Source organism: Vicia villosa, linkage group LG2 (assembly GCF_029867415.1).
Source record: "Vicia villosa cultivar HV-30 ecotype Madison, WI linkage group LG2, Vvil1.0, whole genome shotgun sequence".
Taxonomy (NCBI): Eukaryota; Viridiplantae; Streptophyta; class Magnoliopsida; order Fabales; family Fabaceae; genus Vicia; species Vicia villosa.
This window is the reverse complement of record NC_081181.1, coordinates 117,729,949-117,753,320: the sequence shown is the minus strand read 5'-3', so window position 1 is coordinate 117,753,320 and position 23,372 is coordinate 117,729,949. Positions and strand designations below refer to the sequence as shown.

At 35.8% G+C, this 23,372-nt stretch overlaps 2 protein-coding genes and 1 pseudogene across 2 annotated transcripts; all 3 read right to left on the bottom strand.

Annotated features, from left to right (window-relative positions):
- Positions 1-14,376: 14,376 nt before the first annotated feature.
- LOC131651886 (putative receptor-like protein kinase At3g47110) lies at positions 14,377-15,539 on the bottom strand (annotated as a pseudogene).
- Positions 15,535-18,709, bottom strand: LOC131649861 (LRR receptor-like serine/threonine-protein kinase EFR). Its single transcript, XM_058919611.1, has 5 exons — positions 18,557-18,709; positions 18,015-18,098; positions 17,714-17,828; positions 16,472-17,236; positions 15,535-15,666 (listed from the first exon to the last, which is right to left on the bottom strand). Exons 1-5 carry the CDS (start codon positions 18,707-18,709, stop codon positions 15,629-15,631), a joined length of 1,155 nt encoding a protein of 384 aa, XP_058775594.1. The 3' UTR covers positions 15,535-15,628.
- A 293-nt stretch (positions 18,710-19,002) lies between these two features.
- On the bottom strand, positions 19,003-22,917 carry LOC131651885 (probable LRR receptor-like serine/threonine-protein kinase At3g47570). Its single transcript, XM_058921612.1, has 3 exons — positions 19,839-22,917; positions 19,384-19,752; positions 19,003-19,257 (listed from the first exon to the last, which is right to left on the bottom strand). Exons 1-3 carry the CDS (start codon positions 22,627-22,629, stop codon positions 19,232-19,234), a joined length of 3,186 nt encoding a protein of 1,061 aa, XP_058777595.1. The 5' UTR covers positions 22,630-22,917; the 3' UTR covers positions 19,003-19,231.
- Between the last annotated feature and the right edge of the window lie 455 nt (positions 22,918-23,372).

Below are 23,372 nucleotides of genomic sequence, written 5' to 3'. Positions count from 1 at the left end.
ATAATCTGAACAAAAGCCCAGAGTTGAACAAGCGACGAGCAGTGCCGTTGAGAAGAAGACGATGAGAACAAGCAAAGAGCAGAAGACGATGAGAAGAAGACGATTGAAAACGGAGAATGGTGGCTCACGATTTTATGAGATGGTGAGTTTTCTGAGTTGAAATGGTGGGCAACGATGGAAACGATTTCAATTCGATTTTCAGATGAAACGATTTTCTGAGTTTCTGAGTTCAAAGATTTTCAGTTTTCTGTGGGCAGCAATGAAGAAATTAGGGATTTGGAAACGATGAAGCGCGTTTAGTATAATTTGTTTTTAAAAATTTTAATTTTAAAAAGGGTATGACAGCGCTTTTGAAAAGCGCTTTCGTAACTAAGGCTATACCAGCGCTTTTTAGGATAAAAGCGCTCTTGTACCCCACCCCCTATAAGAGCTCTTTTGAAAGCGCTTTCATAAGCCCCCTATAAGAGCGCTTTCAGAAAGCGCTTTCGTGCCCCCCCATTATAAGAGCGCTTTTTGAAAGCGCTTTCGTACTCCAGCCTATAAGAGCGCTTTTTTAGCGTGTTTTTTTATTTTGTTTTTAGCGCAACCTATACCAGCGCTTTTTACTAAAAGCGCTTTAGTAGGGGTGCTGCTAAAAGACAAAATTGAAATAGTGTCAATTCCACTAATCATTACAAAATATGTATGGTAAAGATATAAACTATCAATAAAACATATGTACGAAGTCTTCAAATTAGTCATCATTGATTTATTTTATGGTGTTACTTATCCTTCAACTTGCAGACAAAGTCTTTTCTTCATTCTCCCTTGACTATTTTTTATTTTTTTAAGCTATTATTTTTATGAATAATTAAAATTGTGGACCAAGTATTGTCTTCACTCCTCCCTTTTCGTATGCAACTATTTTTAGCTTTTTATGCTATTATATTTATGAATCATTCAACTTGTGGACCAAGTCTTGCCTTTACTCCCCCTTTGTAGTATGCGACTATTTTTAGATTTTTTATGCTATTATCTTTAAGAATCATTCAACTTGTGGACAAAGTCTTGGTTTCACTCCCCCTTGCAGTATGCGACTATTTAAAAAAAAAATTAATGCTATTATCTTTGTGAATGCAACATCTGAGTAACTCATTTTAGAATACCCACATTGTCTTTTTATTTGAATACAATCAAATTTCCGAAAAATAAAGTGTAGGATGAACATACTTTGATTCTTCTTTCACTTTTAACTATTCATTTGGAATATTACTTAACCTACTCAAACATGTGTACTTGCATATGCACACGAACAATGATACATAATTCACATACATGCATATTTTCATAAATTTAAAAGTGGATGAATAATTATCTACAAATCCCTTGTAATTTTAGAGTTTTATTTTTATTTTTTTAAGGATTAAAATATTACACCTGTATTTAATTTTCCTTTTGAAATCCATGGGAGAAGAAATGTGTCTAGTATTTTACAAAATCGGTGGATCAACATATCATCTTTGTGAATCGCTGAGTTATTTTGGAGATCTACAAATTGATGTCATTGATGGTATACTATCTTTCTTAGTGTCATAATTCGAGATTAAATCAGCTATGAAAGAGGTAAATAATATCTTTATTTATACTGTATTAAGATAGAAGATTTTTTCTAAAAGATCAATATGTTGGCATAAGAAACAAAATTGTACTCTAATATCATAATTTAATATACTAAATTTCTATTAGAAGTAGTCACACATTTTTTTGTGACACCTCATTTGAAATAGAGTGTAAATCATGTTTGAATAATGGAACACTTTGGGCCAAACTTGTGTGACTTATTACACTTTTGGAAGACTTCGTAGTACTAATCAAATTTGTTTGCTTTCAACGTCTTAGTTGTTCTAAATGTGATACAGAATGTTTCTTGTTGAAAAGTGAATAAGGTATGTAACATATTTTCAAGAGATTCTACATTCCTCAATTATTATACCAATTCCATTAATCATTACAACATATGTAAGATATATATACAAACTATCAATAAAACATATGTACAAAATAAGATTATAAACAAATGTAAAAATATCAAAGCTACAATTTCGTTCCGATAGTAAAACATGTCTTAGTTAACAACACATACAAGATATAAAAACCCATCTTAGATGTAAAAGTTGTAAAACTGACACTGATGTTTAGGAAAAATCAATAACTTAGTTATTGCCAGCACCTTCAATTTGTGGAACATGGTAACAACTAAAAGGTTCAATGCATTATCTCTGCAACTTAAAATCAATAACTTAGTTGTTGTATGGAATGGATTTTATTATATGTGTTAGGATACGTAGTTGATGCAAACCTCGTGAGGAACGCAGCCTCAAAGTAAAAATGTGGAGAATTTGAATGCGACTTTATTAAGTAAATGGAAATGGAGGATTTTGACGAAAAAGGAAGCAGTTTGGCGTAGTATTCTCACTCATAGATACAAACATTTGGAGCTAAAAGTTCTCATTGGTGACAACAACATTGTGAATAATAGAGATTCTATTTGGTGGAGGGAACTCTTGTTATCACATAATTATGTTAATCTGTCGTAGAATCATTTTGCAGAGGCAGTTTCTTGTTACGTAGGGAACGGTTCGGATATCCCTTTTTGGTATTCTTGCTGGACAGGAGAACAATTGTCGATGGAAGCTTTCTCCAAATTGTTTGCACTTGTTGATGATCATATGCTGTTTGTTGCAGTCGCAGAACTACTCACTACTGTTGGCTGGCCCTGGAACATCCAGGTTCTGTTTCGGGACAGTAGAAGTGTTTCCATTTTTTGTGGCAGAAACTGCTAGATCTCATTCTGGATGTGGTTCCAAGGGCGGATTAGGCGGATAGCTTCGAGTGGATTCCTAATGTGGACGGGATCTTTTCCGTTAAATCATGTTATGACATGTTTAAGGGAAAATTTTCTCGCCCTTGTCTCAATCCGGATATTTTTAAGGCAATCAATCATCCTTGGAAAGTAAAAGCTCTATCAAAAACTCTTTTTTTTGGTTGAAGAGTTATTCTAAAAAGAATTGCAACCAAGGAGGAATTGCATAAGAGGGAGGTTTGATGGATAATAGAGATTTATCTTGCGTGTTCTGTTTGTTAGAGGAGGAATCCTTGCCGCATATTTTAGGGAGTTGGGTGATTGTGGCGAGAATTTGGAGGAAAGTTTATGAATGGATTGGATCCATTGAGGAGCTTTCTTTAGAGGAGTTTGAGGGGGTATTTCTCTCATTTTGACAAGGTGAAGAGTTTAGCAAAGAGGTCTATTGTAGCGGACATTTGATTAGCTTCGGCTTGGAGCATTTGGTTAAAGCGTAATGCGGTCATTTTCAATAGTGAGGAGTTTAGCTTTAACAAGTGTATGACAAAGATTGTTTTTAATTTTTGAAAGTGGTTATCACTTTAGCACTTGCTCAAGGGTGGTCTTTACACTAAATGGATGTTAATAATGCCTTTTTGCAGAGAAAAATGACTGAAGATGTCTACATGCAACAACCACCTGGATTTATTCATTCTGAATTTCCTCAACATGTATGCAAACTCAAGAAGGCTATCTAATGTTTACGACAAGCACCACGAGCATGACATGATTCTCTCAAGGCCTTTGTTCTTTCTGTTGGGTTTCAAACAAACCTAAGTGACTCATGGATAAGTTCAATATGACTGGCGCAAAATCCGTCAACACACCATTATGTATGACTATTCCTCTCAAACTAAATGATGGATATGTCGTTGCCGACTCAAAGCTATTTCGTAGTATCATTGGAGCATTACAATACGTTACTTTGACAAGGCCAGATCAATCCTTTGCAATTAATAAATTGTCACAATTCATGCATCTACCAACCCAAGTGCATCTCCAGCAGCTCAAGCGAGTATAACATACGGTATCTAAAATATACTATTAATCATGTCTTGAGGCTAGCAAAACCACTTCATCTCAAACTACAAGCCTTCGCCGATGCTGATTGGGGAGGTAATTAAGATGACAAAACATCTACTTCAGCTTACATAATTTACTTTGGTGGAAATCCTATTTCGTGGTTATCAAAAAGACAGCGAACTGTTGCAAGATCCTCCACAGAAGCAGAATATCGATCTGCTGCCAATACTACGGCTGAGGTCATGTGGTTGCTCAATCTATCGAGTGAACTTGGAGTACCATCTCACGTACCTACTCTTTTTTGTGACAATATTGGAACAACCTACTTATGCTCCAATCCAGTGTTTCATTAACGAATGAAACACATTGCCCTAGATTATCATTTCGTGCGACAGATAGTTCAACTTGGAAAAATACGAGTCTCTCATATTTCTACAAAGGACCAACCGACAGATATTCTAACAAAGCCTGTGCATCGAACGAGATTTTCATTTCTCAGAGACAAAATTTGTGTCATTGATGGTGACCCAATTTTGAGGGGTATAATAATAGATAATCATAAGTTGTTCCTATAATTAAGGTGTAACTAACCATTCCTATTAGTGTGCATATGAGTTCGTATAGCTTGAATAATTCATGCCTTAATGTTAGGAATCAACAGTAGGGTTTCCTTAAGATTAGGAATCATTTGTTGAAATTCTGGACTCAAACACGCGATGTCGAACAGGATGTCACGACATTACTATCTGAATGCTTTTAAACAAATGAACAAGAAGTAAACAGAATAACAACACAAGAAAGTTGTTAACCCAGTTCGGTGCAATCACACCTACATCTGGGGGCTACCAAGCCAGGGAGGAAGTCCACTATAAGTAATATCAATTAAAGGTAATACAGATCAAGATTACTCCTTTCACTTAATATCTACCCAATGCAACTTCAATCTAAACAACTTAGATCAGAGATCCTACTCACTCCCCCTCAATCACAGCAGTGATGAAAAACACTCAACGAATAGCAAAGAAGACACACTTCAAAGACACAACTTGATCTTACTTAAAAGCTTTAATCAAGTACAATAGTACTCTTGCTTAAAAGCTTTGAGTACTTCTTACAACTCAAAATAAAACACCTAGACCAAGACAATCATCATGATGATTGTTTGGCTTACAAGAAGGCTAGAACGAAAACTTAAAACAAAGAACTCTTAAAGCTTCTCAAACAAAAACCCTAACGTGATCAGCAGCTTCTTCGTAGAATATATAGCCTTCATAAAACACAACAGCTGGGCCTTGGATCCAAATTAGTTTTAACCCTAATAAAACTAATTTCCATAAATCAAGGAACTAAAAATAATAACCATCAAAGACGTCCTTGAATCAGATCAGAATCCAACATTACCAAATAAAGCGCATAGGATCTTATCAGATCACATAACCATAAATAGTAATAGAAAAGAACGTAACAGCTGCGAATGTCATGACATCGGCCTTGACATCAGGTAAAGGCCTGCATAAGAAAAACTTCACAACAGTAGAATGCATGTCATGACACCAGATTTGACAAGATAGAAACACAATGAGTTTTACCAAAAATTACAGCCAATCAACAACATCTACAAACTCCCCCTTTGGCAAATTTTTGGCTAAAACACTAATTGATGTAACCAAACAGATATCAGAGCAAACACAGCAGCCAACAACAGAAAAATAAATTCTGTAAGCAAACAACAGCAGCCAACAACAGAAAAATAAATTCTGTAAGCAAACAACAGCATCTTGATTAATCACCAGAAAACCAGAAAACATCTACTTAATCAACTGTTACAGAAACCACTTGTCATTGTCAGGGAGAACCAGGGAACACCCAAAATAAAGAAAACAACAAAAAAAAAACCATGTCCATCAACCATTAAGAAAAACCAAAAGACCACCAAAACAACAAAACAACCATGTCCATCAACCAACAAGAAAAACCAAAAGACCACCAAAACAACAAAACAACCACCATTACTCCCCTTTTTTAGCCACAAAAGGAGCCAAAACACAATCAGAATCAGAGCTAATCATCAGACCCATCACTGTCTTCATCACTAGAGCCACCAGGATTGTCATCACTTGAGCTACTAGTCTCTTCAGCAGCATCACTACTCCCACTTTCAGCACCCTCAGCCTCAGCATCCTCAGCCTCTTCCTCAGCACCTTTGTCTTCATCCATATTGTCACCGTCCCTCTCACCAGCAAGGTCATCATCTGTAGACTGCTCAAGACTTTGGATGAGCTTTTCAAGTTTCATCTTCCTGTTGTCCAACTCCTGACAAGTCTCTTTCAGCTCAGCAATAAGAAGGGCTTTGTTCACAGACTTGCTGGGTTGTGATGTCCCAGCAGATGTCATGTCATCAGACCTCTGAAGCAGCTTGTAGTGAAAAGACAAAGCACTCTCCCTCTTACATACAGAATCTTTACTTTTCAGAATTCCAGGGTGTTGCTTGAGGATTATCCCACATATCAGAGATGGGAAAGCAATGGGAAGCTTGGTAGCACAAGTACCAACATGCCTCATAGTTTGATCAAATATGTAAGTCCCATAGTCAAATTTTGTCTTGGTTCCCACAGCATATATGAATCTTCCTAGGCCAACAGCAATGGTAGAAGTGTGATTGGTAGGCACCCAGTTAGCAGCACCAATTTTGTGCAGCAATGCATACCTGACATTAAGAGAACTAGCAGACAGTTTGCTCTTTATGGGCCACTTCTTAACCTTACCACCAGTGATTACTTTGCACACCTCATTATCAGTCACTTCAAGCTCAGGTTGAGCCTCAGCATCTCTACCTAGATATAGGTTGATAACAGCAGGGGAAAAATCTATACACTTTCTTCTAACATACACCTTATGAAAATCATCAGTTCTTCCATCACCACAATCTTGAGACAAATTCACAATAAATTCCTTCACAAGCATTTCATAACACTTTGAAAAATGAGTAACAGTTTTAATCAAACCTGCAGACTTGATGAGCTTCATGACATCTTGACATTCCAGAGCATCATTTGCTAATTCTCTTTCTAGAGCCAGCCTTCTTTGATAAACAAACTTCCACTGGATAGCATTTGAAGCATAGTGCAAGTAAATGTTGTCCAAGGGAACATCACGAACCTTTGTGGAGGATTTTGTGACAGCAATCTTCTTCTTTGATGGGATGTCAGGGACATCACTTAAGACATCGTCTTCAGGGACAAAAACACTTCTTTCCTTCCTCTTCTTCACAGCAACCTTGCTCCCAGTGGTTGAAGGTTCAGCAAGGACCTTCTTGACCTTCTTTATAGTGACCTTCTTTTGAGGAGTAACCTGAGGTTTGGAGAAATCTTGATCACAAGCCTGTTTGCCCTTACGAGTCTTGACTCTATGAGAGATGCTAGAGATGAGCTCATCATCAGCAATGTCAATAGAATCATCCAGATCATCCAGATTCACCACATCATGCACAGTAGGGCCTTCATTAAGGGTTTCTTTAGGAGGAGCAACAGGAACCTCTTCAGCTTTCTCAGGTTCAAGAATCTCAGCATTTTTAGTACCAGATGTTTCAACATTGATAGCTTCAGATGTCTCAACATCTTTGGCACCAGGGGTCTTCTCATCATTGTTATCAACAGATGTCTCAACATCACCCTGATCTTTGCTAGCATCATCTTGACCATCTTGACCATCTTTGCTATTCTCAGAGGCAAGAATTTGGGCTAGAGGAACAGATATTCCATCAACCTTGTGCCCTTCATTCAAGATTCTTGTGACAATACCTGCGATCGCATTGTGAACATAAGCAGAGCCCTCTCTACCTTGAACAGAAAAAGTTTCTGGAACAGATCCACCAGTTGATTTTCTTGCATGCATCTTTCTTGGTAGATTACGAACAGGATCGGTAGCAGGAACAGAGTTCAATGGCACAACATCCAACACAACATCTTGATCACTCACCACATTGGGTGCCCTAGATCCTGATGCTGTTTCAGAGGAAGGAGAAGATTTCTTTGAGGGAGAACTCTGAGACATGGTGAGAGAAAATGGAAAGCTGGGTAAAAGGTTTGTGAATGCAGAAACACAGAGAGATAGCGTGAGTGTGGAGGATAGGTTTTGGGGGAATGGAAACCGTTTGGGCAAATTGTAAAAGGGGGGGAAAATACACTTTAATGTGTAATGATATCAAATATTTGGAGAGAGAAATAATGCTGGCCCCACACCCAATTAATTGCTATAATCCTTCACAAAGACAAATGCCTAGTTTACTTCTTAGATTTTCAAATTGATTTGCATCCAAAGCTTTTGTGAAAATGTCAGCCAGTTGAAGATTTGTAGCAACATGTTCCAAGGCAATTATTTTATCCTCAACAAGATCTCTAATGTAATGGTGTCTAATATCAATGTGCTTGGTCCTGCTATGCTGAATGGGATTCTTTGAAATGTTAATGGCACTTAAGTTGTCACAATATAATGTTATGACATCTTGTGTGACATTGTATTCTGTTAACATTTGTTTCATCCAAACAAGCTGAGAGCAACTACTTCCTGCTGCAATGTATTCTGCCTCTGCAGTGGACAAAGACACACAATTTTGTTTCTTGCTGAACCATGAAATAAGATTATTCCCCAAGAAGAAACATCCTCCTGAAGTACTTTTTCTGTCATCAGCACTTCCAGCCCAATCTGCATCACAATATCCAGTGAGAATAGGTTCACACCCATGAGAGTAGAGCATTCCATACTCACAAGTATCATTCACATATTTCAGGATCCTCTTGACTTGATTGATATGACTGATCTTTGGATCTGCTTGATACCTAGCACACACCCCAACAGCAAAAGCAATATCAGGTCTACTGGCTGTGAGATACAACAGGCTTCCTATCATGCTTCTATATAAACTTTGATCAACACTGGTTCCCTTTTCATCTTTGGACAACTTTAAGTGAGTAGGAGCTGGTGTTCTTTTGTGAGTAGCATTTTCCATTCCAAACTTTTTAACAATGTTTTTAGCATACTTACTCTGAGAGAGAAAGATTGAGTCTTCCATCTGTTTAACTTGCAGCCCAAGAAAATAAGTTAATTCTCCAACTAGGCTCATTTCAAATTCTGATTGCATCTGATCAACAAAATGTCTAGTCATCTTGTCTGACATCCCACCAAACACAATATCATCCACATAGATTTGAGCAATCAGGATCTTTCCTCCTTCATCTTTAACAAAAAGTGTTTTATCTATTCCTCCTTTCCTGTACCCATTACCAGTAAGAAACTCAGTTAGTCTCTCATACCAAGCTCTTGGGGCTTGTTTTAGGCCATAAAGAGCTTTTCTTAGTTTGTACACATAGTCAGGATGGTTTGGATCAGCAAAACCTTTAGGTTGCTCCACATAAACTTCCTCACTCAAGTATCCATTCAAGAAGGCACTCTTCACATCCATCTGATATAGTTTGAATTTTAGAATACAAGCAACTCCTAGCAGTAATCTAATTGACTCAAGTCTAGCAACTGGAGCAAAGGTTTCATCAAAGTCAATTCCTTCAACTTGAGTGTATCCTTGAGCTACTAGCCTTGCTTTGTTTCTGACAACAGTTCCCAGTTTATCTGACTTGTTCTTGTAAACCCATTTTGTTCCAATGACATTAGTACCTTTAGGTCTTGGTACCAGCTCCCATACTTCATTCCTTTCAAACTGGCCTAGTTCTTCCTGCATGGCATTAATCCAGAACTCATCTGTTAATGCTTCCTTGACATTTTTAGGTTCAATTTTTGACACAAAACAAGAGTTTGAAACTACTTCCCTTGACCTTGTAGTAATTCCACTGTTGAGATCTCCTATAATAAGTTCACTAGGATGATTTTTTTGAACTCTTATAGATGGACTCTTGTTAGGAGGTTCAGTCTCAGATTCTGTGATAGTAGGACTGCAATCATCTTCTCTTGTAGATCCTTCAGCTGTAATATCCCAGAATGTTCCGACATCTTCTGTGACATCTGCTTGATTGTGGACATCATCAACCACAACATTTATGGACTCCATTATTATTCTGGTTCTTGAGTTGAACACTCTATAGGCTCTACTGTTTGTAGAGTAGCCCAGAAAGATTCCTTCATCACTCTTGGGATCCATCTTCCTTCTGTGATCTCTATCAGCAAGAATGTAACACTTACTACCAAACACATGGAAGTATTTGACAGTGGGTTTTCTTCCCTTCCAGATCTCATATAGGGTGGTAGAGGTTCCTTTTCTTAAGGTAACTCTATTATGGACATAACAAGCAGTATTCATGGCTTCAGCCCAGAAGTAGATAGGAAGATTCTTAGCATGGATCATGGCTCTGGCTGATTCTTGAATAGTTCTATTTTTTCTTTCAACAACCCCATTTTGCTGTGGAGTAATAGGGGATGAAAATTCATGATGTATTCCTTCAGAGGAGCAGAAATCAGCAAACTTTTGATTCTCAAATTCCTTTCCATGATCACTTCTAATTCTCACAACACCATTTTCTTTTTCTCTTTGAACTCTTTGACATAGGTCCTTGAAAACATCAAACACATCTGACTTTTCTCTGATGAAGTTTACCCAAGTGTATCTGGAGTAGTCATCCACAACCACATAAGCATATTTCTTTCCTCCAAGACTTTCTATTTGCATTGGTCCCATCAAGTCCATATGGAGCAGTTCAAGAACTCTGGAAGTGGTCAGATGTGTAACCTTTGGATGTGACATCCTGGTTTGTTTTCCTATCTGACATTCACCACATATTCTTCCTTCATCAATTTGTAGCTTAGGAATTCCTCTCACAGCTTCCAGAGAAATAATCCTTTTCATACCTCTTAGATGAAGGTGACCAAGTTTTTGGTGCCACAGCTTTGCTTCTTCTTCTTTAGAACATACAGTTGAGTAGTTGGATTCATGAGACACCCACAAGTAGCAGTTATCTTTGGATCTGACTCCCCTCATTACTACTTCCTTTTCTTCATTAGTAACCACACACTCAGCTTTAGTGAAGTTGACTTGGTATCCTTGGTCACAGAGTTGACTGATGCTTATGAGGTTAGCAGTCAGGCCTTTGACCAACAAAACACCTTCTAAATTTGGCACTCCTGAACAGTCTAGTTTTCCAACTCCTTTGATTTCTCCTTTAGCTCCATCACCAAAGGTTACATAGCTAGTAGAATGATTCTTGATATCAACAAGCAGATTCTTGATTCCAGTCATGTGTCTGGAACATCCATTGTCAAAATACCAATCTTCTTTGGCTGAAACTCTAAGAGATGTATGGGCTATTAAAGCCATATTTTTAGGTTTCCATTGTTGCTTCTGGATGGGCATGATCTGCTTAGGTTTGTAGTAAGGAGCTTGATCTGGGTATCCATATAATCTGAAGCAAAAGGGCTTAATGTGCCCAAATCTTCCACAGTAATGACATCTCCATCTTTGAAACTTTCTCTTCATTTCACTTTTCTCGTGATGTTGAGTCACATGTTTTGACATTGGTTTCAACATCTCAGCTTCAGGTTTAGTTCTGCTACTATCTTGGGAATGTTTCTTTGCACCAACAAATCCTATACCAGACATATCTCCTGAACTTTTTCCAATCTGCAAAATCTCCTCCAACATATCCGAGCCACTGTTCAACATTTTTACAGATTTCGACATCTGATCAAGTTTGGATTGTAACATGATAATTTCACTGTTTAGTTCAGATATAGTTTTACTAAGCCCTTTGTTATCAGCCTCCAACTGAACTATGTATTTCTTCTGCTTTTCACCTTGTTGACAAACTTCAGCACTTCTGATACACAGCTTTCTGTAGGAGGTTGCCAGTTCTTCAAAGGTTAGCTCATCTTCACTAGAATCTTCATCAGAATTGCAAACCCCAGTAAGGGCTGTGACATGTTTGGCTGATTCTTCTTCAAAATCACTCTCAGAATCTTCATCAGACCAGGAGACTGACAATCCTTTCTTTTGTTTCTTGAGATAAGTAGGACATTCAGCTCTAATATGTCCATACCCTTCACATCCATGACATTGAATCCCTTTGCTGTGATTGTACTTTTCTTCTGGTTTTGCTCTTCTGCCAGAGTCATAAGATCTACTGATGTCAGATGAGATGTTCTTGGCATTAGGTCTTGGCTTCTGATCCATTCTTCTCATAATTTTGTTGAATTGTTTACCAAGCATAGCTATAGATTCAGATAGATTCTCTTCTCTACTTTCCTCTGCTTCTTCTTGAGAGTTGGACACAAAAGCTATGCTTTTGTTCTTCTTTTCAGAATTTTCACTGATCCCCATCTCAAAGGTTTGAAGAGATCCAATTAACTCTTCTACCTTCATTTTGCTGATGTCCTGTGCCTCTTCTATAGCTGTAACTTTCATATCAAATCTCTTAGGTAGGGATCTAAGGATTTTTCTCACCAGCTTTTCATCAGACATTTTCTCTCCCAAAGCTCCTGAGGTATTAGCAATATCAAGTATATTCATATGAAAATCCTTAATACTTTCATCATCTCTCATCCTTAGATTTTCAAACTTCGTAGTTAGCAGTTGAAGTCTTGACATCTTCACTTTGGAGGTGCCCTCATGAGTAGTCTTGAGGGTATCCCAGACATCTTTGGCTAGTTCACACTGGTGTACTAGTCTGAATATATTCCTGTCAATTCCATTGAATAAAGCATTTAAGGCTTTAGAGTTGCCAAGCGCCAATGCCTCTTCATCTTTGTCCCATTCTTCCTCTGGTTTAAGAGTTTTCTTGCCATCTTTATCAGTAATGACAGGATGTTCCCATCCTTTGTTCACAGCTCTCCATGCTTTACTATCCACGGATTGCAGAAAAGCCACCATGCGAGGTTTCCAATAATCATAATTGGAACCATCCAGAATGGGTGGTCTAATCACAAATCCACCACCTTCTTTGTCCATAGTACCAGAAAATACTGTCCCTAGATCTCACCCAGTAAAAACAGGCAGGGTGCCTGCTCTGATGCCAATTGAAATTCTGGACTCAAACACGCGATGTCGAACAGGATGTCACGACATTACTATCTGAATGCTTTTAAACAAATGAACAAGGAGTAAACAGAATAACAACACAAGAAAGTTGTTAACCCAGTTCGGTGCAATCACACCTACATCTGGGGGCTACCAAGCCAGGGAGGAAGTCCACTATAAGTAATATCAATTAAAGGTAATACAGATCAAGATTACTCCTTTCACTTAATATCTACCCAATGCAACTTCAATCTAAACAACTTAGATCAGAGATCCTACTCACTCCCCCTCAATCACAGCAGTGATGAAAAACACTCAACGAATAGCAAAGAAGACACACTTCAAAGACACAACTTGATCTTGCTTAAAAGCTTTAATCAAGTACAATAGTACTCTTGCTTAAAAGCTTTGAGTACTTCTTACAACTCAAAACAAAACACCTAGACCAAGACAATCATCATGATGATTGTTTGGCTTACAAGAAGGCTAGAACGAAAACTTAAAACAAAGAACTCTTAAAGCTTCTCAAACAAAAACCCTAACGTGATCAGCAGCTTCTTCGTAGAATATATAGCCTTCATAAAACACAGCAGCTGGGCCTTGGATCCAAATTAGTTTTAACCCTAATAAAACTAATTTCCATAAATCAAGGAACTAAAAATAATAACCATCAAAGACGTCCTTGAATCAGATCAGAATCCAACATTACCAAATAAAGCGCATAGGATCTTATCAGATCACATAACCATAAATAGTAATAGAAAAGAACGTAACAGCTGCGAATGTCATGACATCGGCCTTGACATCAGGTAAAGGCCTGCATAAGAAAAACTTCACAACAGTAGAATGCATGTCATGACACCAGATTTGACAAGATAGAAACACAATGAGTTTTACCAAAAATTACAGCCAATCAACAACATCTACATTTGTATCTATAAATACTCAGCATTTAGGGCTCGAATAATAATACAAAACATCATTCCCTTTAGTACTCATGCTTCAAAGGACATCTCTTTCAAGAATCCCATCGGTGCCAGAGTTAAAAGTACCTGGATATTAAGGTTAACAGTTTCATTTCAACTGAACTACGAGCAAATGTCTTTGCAATCCTTTTATGCTTCAATCATGCAACTATAGTGCTCTCTTTCCGGAACTATACCATACCACTTTGTTATCATGTCAAATTGTCTTTGACCCTTTTCAACCAATCCAACATGTCCCTTGCGACATTCAGGCTACCATATTTTGCATGCATTTCAAGAATGGCACTACTTTTAGACGTAAACATAAAGAGATCATAGTGAACCTTACACATTCCCTCCTATATTGAATATCATTTTCCAATAAACCTTCCACTTCCCTCCTCTTCAAACACCTTCCTCCTAATTTTTTTCCAAATATCCCAACTCCAAATCCTCTCTTTGACATCAAAGATACTTTTCCAAATGTTACATTTAGCCAGAGGGTCACACTTTGTATTAACACGAAACACAAACCTTTGTTTTTGTCCCAGATGGAGTCATTTAAAGGTACAGTATGCGACACAGAAGGACAACTTATGATATTCAAGAAAGTGGAAATACATGAAAAAGGAAGGAAGATAAATATAACAGAAGTTTCAGTTTTCACTTTATTGAATTAAAATTCAATACAACATTACTTATTAATAGCAACTAGTATAGAATCCATAGGTTGCAAGGAAAATGTACATTGAACACAATCACACATAACCATAAATTGCTAACCGAAATCCCTAAATAACACATTAGTAAACTAAACACTGTCACGCGTAATAACAACTAAGACACTTTATTTCTTAACAACACTGCACCAAGCTCGATACATTTCTCTATAACTCCAGAAACAATTAATGAGTTAGTTATGATTCAACTTAATCATAAAAAATCTCAATTATCTCACCAGTGAAAAAAGCCTTTTTGATTAGGCTAAGCTCTCTAGTGACTTCCACAACACTCATTCTTTCATTTGGTGATTCCATTGAGCAAATAAGTCCAACCCTAAGGAGTGAAAATAAGCACCCATCTAAAGTTTGAAGGAGATTGTCGTGATTTCGATCTTGTGTTTCTACTTCTGCATCTCTTGATACAAGATTTATATCCAAAACCTTTATAAGATTATCAGGAAATGAAATTGCAACAAATTCATGCCGATTTGACCATCTTCCAAAGCCTCATCAGTGGGTCTTCTACCCGTAAGCATTTCTAACATAAGAATTCCAAAGCTATACATGTCACCACATGTTGACACTTCAGAACCCATTCCATACTCTATAACATTTAGCAAAATATGTTAATACCATGTCATTAGTAAAATATTTAGTCTACACTAAAACATAGGAGAGTTCAAATAAACACCGGAAGATTCAAGAATTTAGAACATACCTGGAGGAGCATAGCCAATGGTTCCTTTAATTCCAATTGTGCTAGTATTTGTATGAGATTTACCATCAATGTTTGAGACAAGTCTTGCTATGCCAAAATCACCCACATGAGCAACCATGTCATCATCAAGAAGGACATTGCTTGGCTTTAGATCACAATGAATGACCAATTGATGACATTCTTGATGAAGATAATGTAATGCAGAAGCAACCATGTCACCCACAAAGTTTACTGTTTCCAATCAATGCTATTTGGGTTGCATTTCCAAAGACACCATCTGTTGGCACCTCACCTTCCAACATGTTAAAAGAAACATTCAAGTATTCCAAGCCGGAGATATTCTGCATAATTCAGGAATTGGTCCGTACAATTGATTACTTGAAAGGTCTAAATATCGAAGACCTTTGAGAGAAGCCAAAGAAGATGGTATTGTTCCATTGAAAAATAAATAATATTTTTATTTTTATTTTATTTTACAACTATGAATTAATTATAACCAGTAGCAAATAGATTCATAGTTGTAAAATAAAATAAAAATAAAAATATTATTTATTTTTCAATTAAAAAACATAGATAAAATTGAGAAAAAAATAAACACATAAATTTTAAATTTTAAATATTTGAATTTTTTTATAAATGTGAATTTATAATTGATTATTTTAAACCTAGCCGATGAGGACCGAAATAAGGTACTTGGTTGAATTTACGATGTTTATAAAATTAATTAAAAAATTAACTCATACTTAATAAATAAAATAAAAATAATTTTTTTTCTTTTTTAATTAAGAAAATAAATAAAATTGAGAAAAAAATAAACACATATAAACTTTAAACATTAAACTACTTGAATTAATTTTTAAAAAATTATAAATTATAAGTTTATGAAAAATAATATCATCTAAAATATTTTCTAAAAAAAAAACATGAGCTCATAAATTATATGTCACCGGCTATAAAATCAAAGTGTGACATTATCCAACAAAATTAAAGTCAGTCAAAATAAGTTTTAAATTGATGAAAATATGACGTTATCAAATATATCTCTTTTATGAGATAGTGAAATTATACTTTTTATACAAACGTGTTCCTATTTTTTTAATTTTTAAACAATGTCTTAAGTATTTGAAATGGAAATAGGGATTAAACCTGAGAATTGATTCCATCCAATGGCAAAGTATTGGAGATTGTGGAGGGTGTGGAACATATTGGATGGAAGAAAGCCAGTAAAGTTATTTGCTGCCGCTGAGATAAAAGTAAGAGATGACATATTATAAAGACAAGAAGGAAGTGTACCAGACAATTTGTTGGCATGCAGTGATAATCTCTTCAACTGTTTTAGGTAGCACAATTCTTGTGGAAGATTTCCCGTCAAGTTATTATAGCCAGTCCCAAAAAGAATGAGGGATGACAGATTCCTTACAGAAGGTGGGATTTTTCCAGAAAAATTGTTTCTCTCAATAATAAAATTTTGAAGCTTTTGAAGAGAACCAATTTGACTAGGTATACTTCCAATAAGTTTGTTTCCTGATATGTGTATTACTTTGAGCTCAGAGCACTTTGTCAAGTTCAGAGGAAATTCTCCATCCAGCGAGTTGTTTAGTAGAAGGAAAAACCTTAATCGTGACAAACGACTGAGTTCTTGTGGAATGCTTCCGTTGAAGCTGTTGTTTCCAAGGTTGAGGAATCTCATATGAGAGATATTGCCAATATATGGAGATATGGATCCATGCAAATTGTATCCTTGCAACATCAATGTTGTTACTCTTTGATGCTTGGGACTACACATGATTCCATTCCATTTGCAAAAGTGGGTTGAACTGTTCCAAGAATCTAAGATACCATAAGGATCACTAGATATCAACTGCTTGAATTGGAGTAATGCGAAATGATCGGTTTGGTTTATGTTCCATCATTATTCAATAAGGAACTTTAGGCTTCTATGCTCTAAGTCTATTAAACAATGCTTCCATTTCTACACAGCAAACAGCAAATACAAGAGTTGTTAGTTCCCTCTTTTATATGGATTTTAGCTGCCGACTTTCAGCATACATTATAAATGAAATTCAGACACCAACCATATAATGAGAAAACTAAAGATATGATGTAATGCGGTCTCACTGTCACTCAGGCATCTAAATTTAATTTGCTCCATCATATCAAACTTTTGTTTCCGGTTCGGTAAATATTGATCCTATTTTGCATGACGGCATTGGCCACTTGAACACTAACACAGCCCAAAAATTGCAAGTGACCAGCCTACACCTAAAGTTTCTCAGTATAACACCAATACAAAGCCCAATGTAGTCCCAATGATATTATCAAAACACTAGTCAATAAATAAAATTGAGTTAAATGTCATGGATTTTCAATGCTATAAGCAAAACTTACCAAAGAGAACTCCAGAAAATATTTGTTGCCTTTCAGGATCCTTTTTGGAAAAACTTATACTCCTCAATTTTGAGTTTGCTCCTTGAAAATTTTGAACTTCATCACAATAAAGCTCCTAAGAATATGAACAGAAGCTGAAATTCAAATAAAGTAAGAACATTTATATAGAAAAAAAACTTTGAACAGATTCCAGCTCTGTTAATAGTACTTTCAATTGACTAGCAGCAGTGATGTTTCCATATGGAATAATTCGGTTGAACAGACATTGTCTCTATTGAGTTTTCTGCTTCTCCGAAATGACCTGCCCAACTAAAAAGGCAGCCATATCAAGACAGAAACCCATCCCCATCATATCGAAAAAGAGATAAAGGACCTCGTTCTCATACTGATTATAATTTATAAGCATTAATCATAATTCATACAACTCCAAGAAGCAATGTTTGTCTTGGGCATTTTGTCAAACAGGTCTCTTGCAATATTGAAGCTACTAAATTTTGCATAGATTTCAAGAATGAAGTTGCAAGAATGAAATTACAATTAGATGTGGACACAAAAGTATCTTCATTGTGCACTAATCCCCATTTGTCCCATGGGTTGTGTCATTCATCTCTTCCTTCAACGTTTCAATTTGCTTGATGAACAGATAGCTTCCTGCATAAATTCAGTCTCAGATATAACAGTTTTGCTAATAGTATGAAAGGAAGCCGTGCTATTTTGTTTACGTGGAAACAGATAGTAACTAATCAAAAATGAACTAGTAAGTATCATCAATATACATTGAAAATTGACCAGAGTAGAATATTGTTATTCGAGATGCCAAACAAAGAACAAAAATTAATGTACTTTGAAGTCATCAATCAGGGCAAAATCTGGAAAGAACGGTAATATATCCTCAATCTTCAGCAAACCGTCAGTTTCTTTAAGAAATGCAATTGCCATCCGTATGTTTTCTCTCTTGGTTCCTTTTTCTTGTTCAACAACATGCTTGGCATTCATGAGCTAGGGCTTCTTCCTCAAATCTTCATCATCTTCAATCTTATGAGCTAGCTCTGGATCAACCTTATTGAATTAGGGATGAAAAAACCACAGTGAAGGGTACTTTTGGGCCTCATAAATGAATTATTCTGTAACTTAAGAATTTTGGTGAACAGAAAGTTAAATACCAATGTATTAGAATTGGTAGTTCAGCAAGCCCGTAAGATACAATTGCAAGTGATGAAACATCACAAATGATACAAAGCAGGTGTTTCAACTACAACACTGGCAGTTCTTAGGAAAGTGGAAATAGATGACAAAATAAGAGAAGTATCAATTCTCACTTTATTTAATTAGAAAGCAATACAACATTACTTATAAATAGCAACTAGGCAAATGTACGTTGAACACTATCACACATAACCATAAATTGCGAACCAAATTCACTAAATAACACATTAGTAAACTAAACATTGTCACACGTGTTGACAGCGGGACACTTCAGTTTCTTAACAACACTGCATCAAGCTGAATACACTTCTTTTACACCTGATTATGGGTGTCAACACCTGAAATTCAAGTAGAAAAGAAACTCATTATTACTTTTAATTTTAGTATAAGATGACAAAAACAATTTATAGCTCCATAAACAATTAATGATTCAAATTAAGCATAAAAAATCTAGATTATCTCACCATTGAAAAAGGCCTTTTTGATTATGCTAAGCTCTCTAGTGACTTCCACAATACTCATTCTTTCTTTTGGTGATTCCCTTGAGCAAATAAGTCCAATCCTAAAGAGTGAAAATAAGCACCCATCTAAAGTTTGAAGGAGATTGTCGTGATTTCGATCTTGTGTTTCTACTTCTGCATCTCTTGATACAAGATTTTTATCCAAAACCTTTATAAGATTATCAGGAAATGAAATTGCAACAAATTCATGCAGATTTTGACCATCTTCCAAAACTTCGTCAGTGGGTCTTCTACCCGTAAGCATTTCCAACACAAGAATTCCAAAGCTATACATGTCACCACATGTGGACGCTTCAGAACCCATTCCATACTCTATAACATGTAGAAAAATATGTTAATACCATCTAACTAGTAAAATATATAGTATACACCAAACCATAGGAGAATTTAAAAGATACCTGGAGGAGCATAACCAATGGTTCCTTTGATTCCAATTGTGCTAGTATTTGAATGAGATTTACCATCAATGGTTGAGACAAGTTTTGCTATGCCAAAATCACCCACATGAGCAACCATGTCATCATCAAGAAGGACATTGCTTGGCTTTAGATCACAATGAAGGACCAATTGCTCACATTCCTGATGAAGATAATGTAATGCAGAAGCAACATCGATAATAATGTTTAATCTATGACCAAGGTCCAATGTTATTGGATGCTCTGCATTTAAAATCTCGGGATGCAACCACTGTTCTAAGCTTCCATTTTTCATGTAATCAAAAACTAGAGCTTTAAATTCTTGATTCTTGTAATCCGTACCAGAACAACATGTTAAAATCTTAACTAAGTTCCGGTGTCTAATGTTTTTTAGTGCATTACATTCAACAATGAAACTTTTGTGTGCTCCTTTCTTTTGGAGGTTCAAGACCTTTACGGCAACAACATTATCTTCAGACACAAGATTTCCTTTGTACACAGAACCAAAACTTCCTGATCCAACCAAGTTTTTAGTCGAGAATCCATCAGTTCCTTGATATAATTCTTGGTACGAAACCTTAGCTTGGTGGTCAGTTGTTGGTGAATCAGATGGTTGTTTTTTGTTTCTTTTCTTCATGAAGTAGATAGTTATAATAAATGACAGTATAAGAAAAGAAACCACACTAACTATCACTGCTACTAATCTGAGTTTATGGTGTTTTGTGTGCTTCTCACTCTTGATAGGGCATGGTGGTAGATGCAGTTTTGAAATACCTCCGCAAAGTTTAATGTTTCCAATCAATGCTATTTGGGTTGCATTTCCAAAGACACCATCTGTTGGCACCTCACCTTCCAACATGTTAAAAGAAACATTCAAGTATTCCAAGCCGGAGATATTCTGCATAACTTCAGGAATTGCTCCATACAATTGATTACTTGAAAGGTCTAAATATCGAAGACCTTTGAGAGAAGCCAAAGAAGATGGTATTGTTCCATTGAAGGAATTTCCTTGCAATCGAAGATTTTCTAAGCTTGAACATTGACCAATAGTTTCAGGAATGTCACCCGACAAATGATTCATAGAGACATCTAGATCATTGATATTTTTTAGCATTCCCACTTCTTTCGGTAAGCTACCACTCAGTGAGTTTAGTGACAAATTCAATAAATTTGTCAAAGACGGAATACTAAAAATCTCTGATGGTATGACTCCTGTCAGGTTGTTTTGTGAAAGGGTTAAGTATTGCAACATTTGACAATTTCCAATACTAGGAGGAATATATCCTTCTAACATATTTTCTTCTAGTTCCAATTGATACAGCTGACTGAGATTACCTATGAATACTGGTATATCCCCTGATAATCTGTTTCCAGCCAAACTTAGCAATTGTATCTTTTGAAACTTCCCAAAAGTAGTTGGAATTGTTCCTTCCAAATGGTTATTTTCCATGGCTAAGAGACTCAAGCTAATCAGATTTCCTAATTCTATTGGAATTCGTCCATATATTTGGTTACCTCCAATAACAAATCGACTAAGTACGGTGGATAAATTTCCTATAGACTTTTCCAAGCTACCTCCAAAATTATTATAAGATACAATGAGTGTTTCCAAATTACTAGAGTTTGTCAATGAATTCAAAAACTCCAAATCTTTTGTTGAATTGTCGCCGATATTGTTGAGAGCCAAATTCAGAAAACGAAGACCTTGTATCTTCCCTAGAGTTGGAACTTGTCCGACAAAATGATTTTTACTTATATCAAATACAGTCAATGTAGAAGCATTTGAAATGGAAATAGGGATTAAACCTGAGATTTGATTCTTTGCAATTCCAAAGCTTTTAAGATTGGGGAGGGTGTGGAACATATTGGATGGAAGAGAGCCAGTAAAGTTATTTACTGCAGCTGAGATCAAAGTAAGAGATGACATATTATACAGACAAGAAGGAAGTGTACCAGATAATTTGTTGGCATGCATTGATAAGAACTTCAAATGTTTTAGGTAGCACAATTCTTGAGGAAGATTTCCCTTCAAGTTATTATAGCCAGTCCCAAAAAGAATTACGGACGACAGATTCCTTACAGAAGGTGGGATTTTTCCAGAAAAATTGTTTTTATCAATAAGAATATTTTGAAGCTTTTGAAGAGAACCAATTTGACTAGGTATTTTTCCAATCAGATTATTTCCCCTTAAGACTAAGCTTTTGAGCTCATAGCACTTTGTCAAGTTTATAGGAAATTCTCCTGCCAACGAGTTGTTAGCTAGAAGAAGAAACCTTAACCGTGACAAACGACCGAATTCTTGTGGAATGTTTCCGTTGAAGCTGTTGTTTCCAAGGTTGAGGAATCTGATATGAGAGAGATTGCCAATATATGGAGATATAGATCCATGCAAATTGTATCCTTGCAACATCAAGGTTGTTACTCTTTGATGCTTGGGACTACACATGATTCCATTCCATTTGCAAAAGTGGGTTGAACTGTTCCAAGAATCTAAGATACCATATGGATCACTAGATATCAAGTGCTTGAATTGGAGTAATGCCAAATGATCGGTTTGGTTTCCTAGTGCCATTGTCACAGTTTTGTTTGAGTCTAAATACATTACGGTTAAGGTAAAGAAGTGAAAGTAGAAATACCAAGACATAGGTAACAAGAAAATGTAAGGCTTCATTTGGTTCAAGAGCAAGAGGGTGTTTGATAATGATATTTGGGGAATACAGAAGCATGGTTCTTTCTTCTCTTTCAATATGGATTTAAATACTAGATCCAACATGCTATATCAGAAAAATAAAAATAGAAAATGTCATCAAAAGTCATCAAAAGTCAAGTCAATTGATTAAACAAAAAAAAAAGAAGTAGCACATCATATGGGAATGGGAGCAAAAGTGAAGTGTGATAATTATGTGGAAGTTTCGCAACCAAACTTTGTAGATGCAACATGCAGTGGGAAGTATAAAATTCCATCAAAAGTATAGTCAATTGATTGAACTCAATAATGTAGATAAGCGTCAAGTGGTTGTTTATTGTTGACGGACCAGCAATCCAACCAAATACATTTCATTTAGGAATATTTGTATAAAGTTGATTTAAATTGTATTTCTTAAAATGTTATTTTATCATAACTTTTTTAAATATTAAAATTTCAATATATCATTTAAATTTAAAGTTATTTTGAATAGTTTTAATAGATATTATTTTTAAAATACATCTTTTAAAAAAAAAAATTACAAAATTGTGTAATTTTGACCAAGTTTAATTTAAGTTATTATATGCATTTTAATTAATAAAAAAATAAGTTTAAAAAAACTTAATTTTTTTAAAAAAAATTTAAAATACAAAAAAGAAATTGTCAAATAGTCTAGTGATTGAAATTCACTTTTTAAATGTGAACAAGTTGAATATTGTGAATTCGAATCCAAGCTCTCGCATTTGATGTTTGTTGTGATGTTTTAAAATGAATTGAACAATTTAGTTTTTTTGAATAGATTTTATAAATATGGTGGAGGGGTTGAGGAG

Coding starts and splice junctions, on each gene's coding strand:
- LOC131649861 (XM_058919611.1), bottom strand. CDS start 18,709: ATGAATGCCAAGCATGTTGTTGAACAAGAAAAAGGAACCAAGAGAGAA. Junction 17,829..18,014: donor CTGCCTTTTTAGTTGGGCAG/GTCATTTCGGAG, acceptor TCATATTCTTAG/GAGCTTTATTGTGATGAAGT. Junction 17,237..17,713: donor ATTTTCTGGAGTTCTCTTTG/GTAAGTTTTGCT, acceptor TTATTGAATAAT/GATGGAACATAAACCAAACC.
- LOC131651885 (XM_058921612.1), bottom strand. CDS start 22,629: ATGTTGGATCTAGTATTTAAATCCATATTGAAAGAGAAGAAAGAACCA. Junction 19,753..19,838: donor CATTGGTTATGCTCCTCCAG/GTATCTTTTAAA, acceptor TACATGTTATAG/AGTATGGAATGGGTTCTGAA. Junction 19,258..19,383: donor CAAAAAGGCCTTTTTCAATG/GTGAGATAATCT, acceptor CTTGAATTTCAG/GTGTTGACACCCATAATCAG.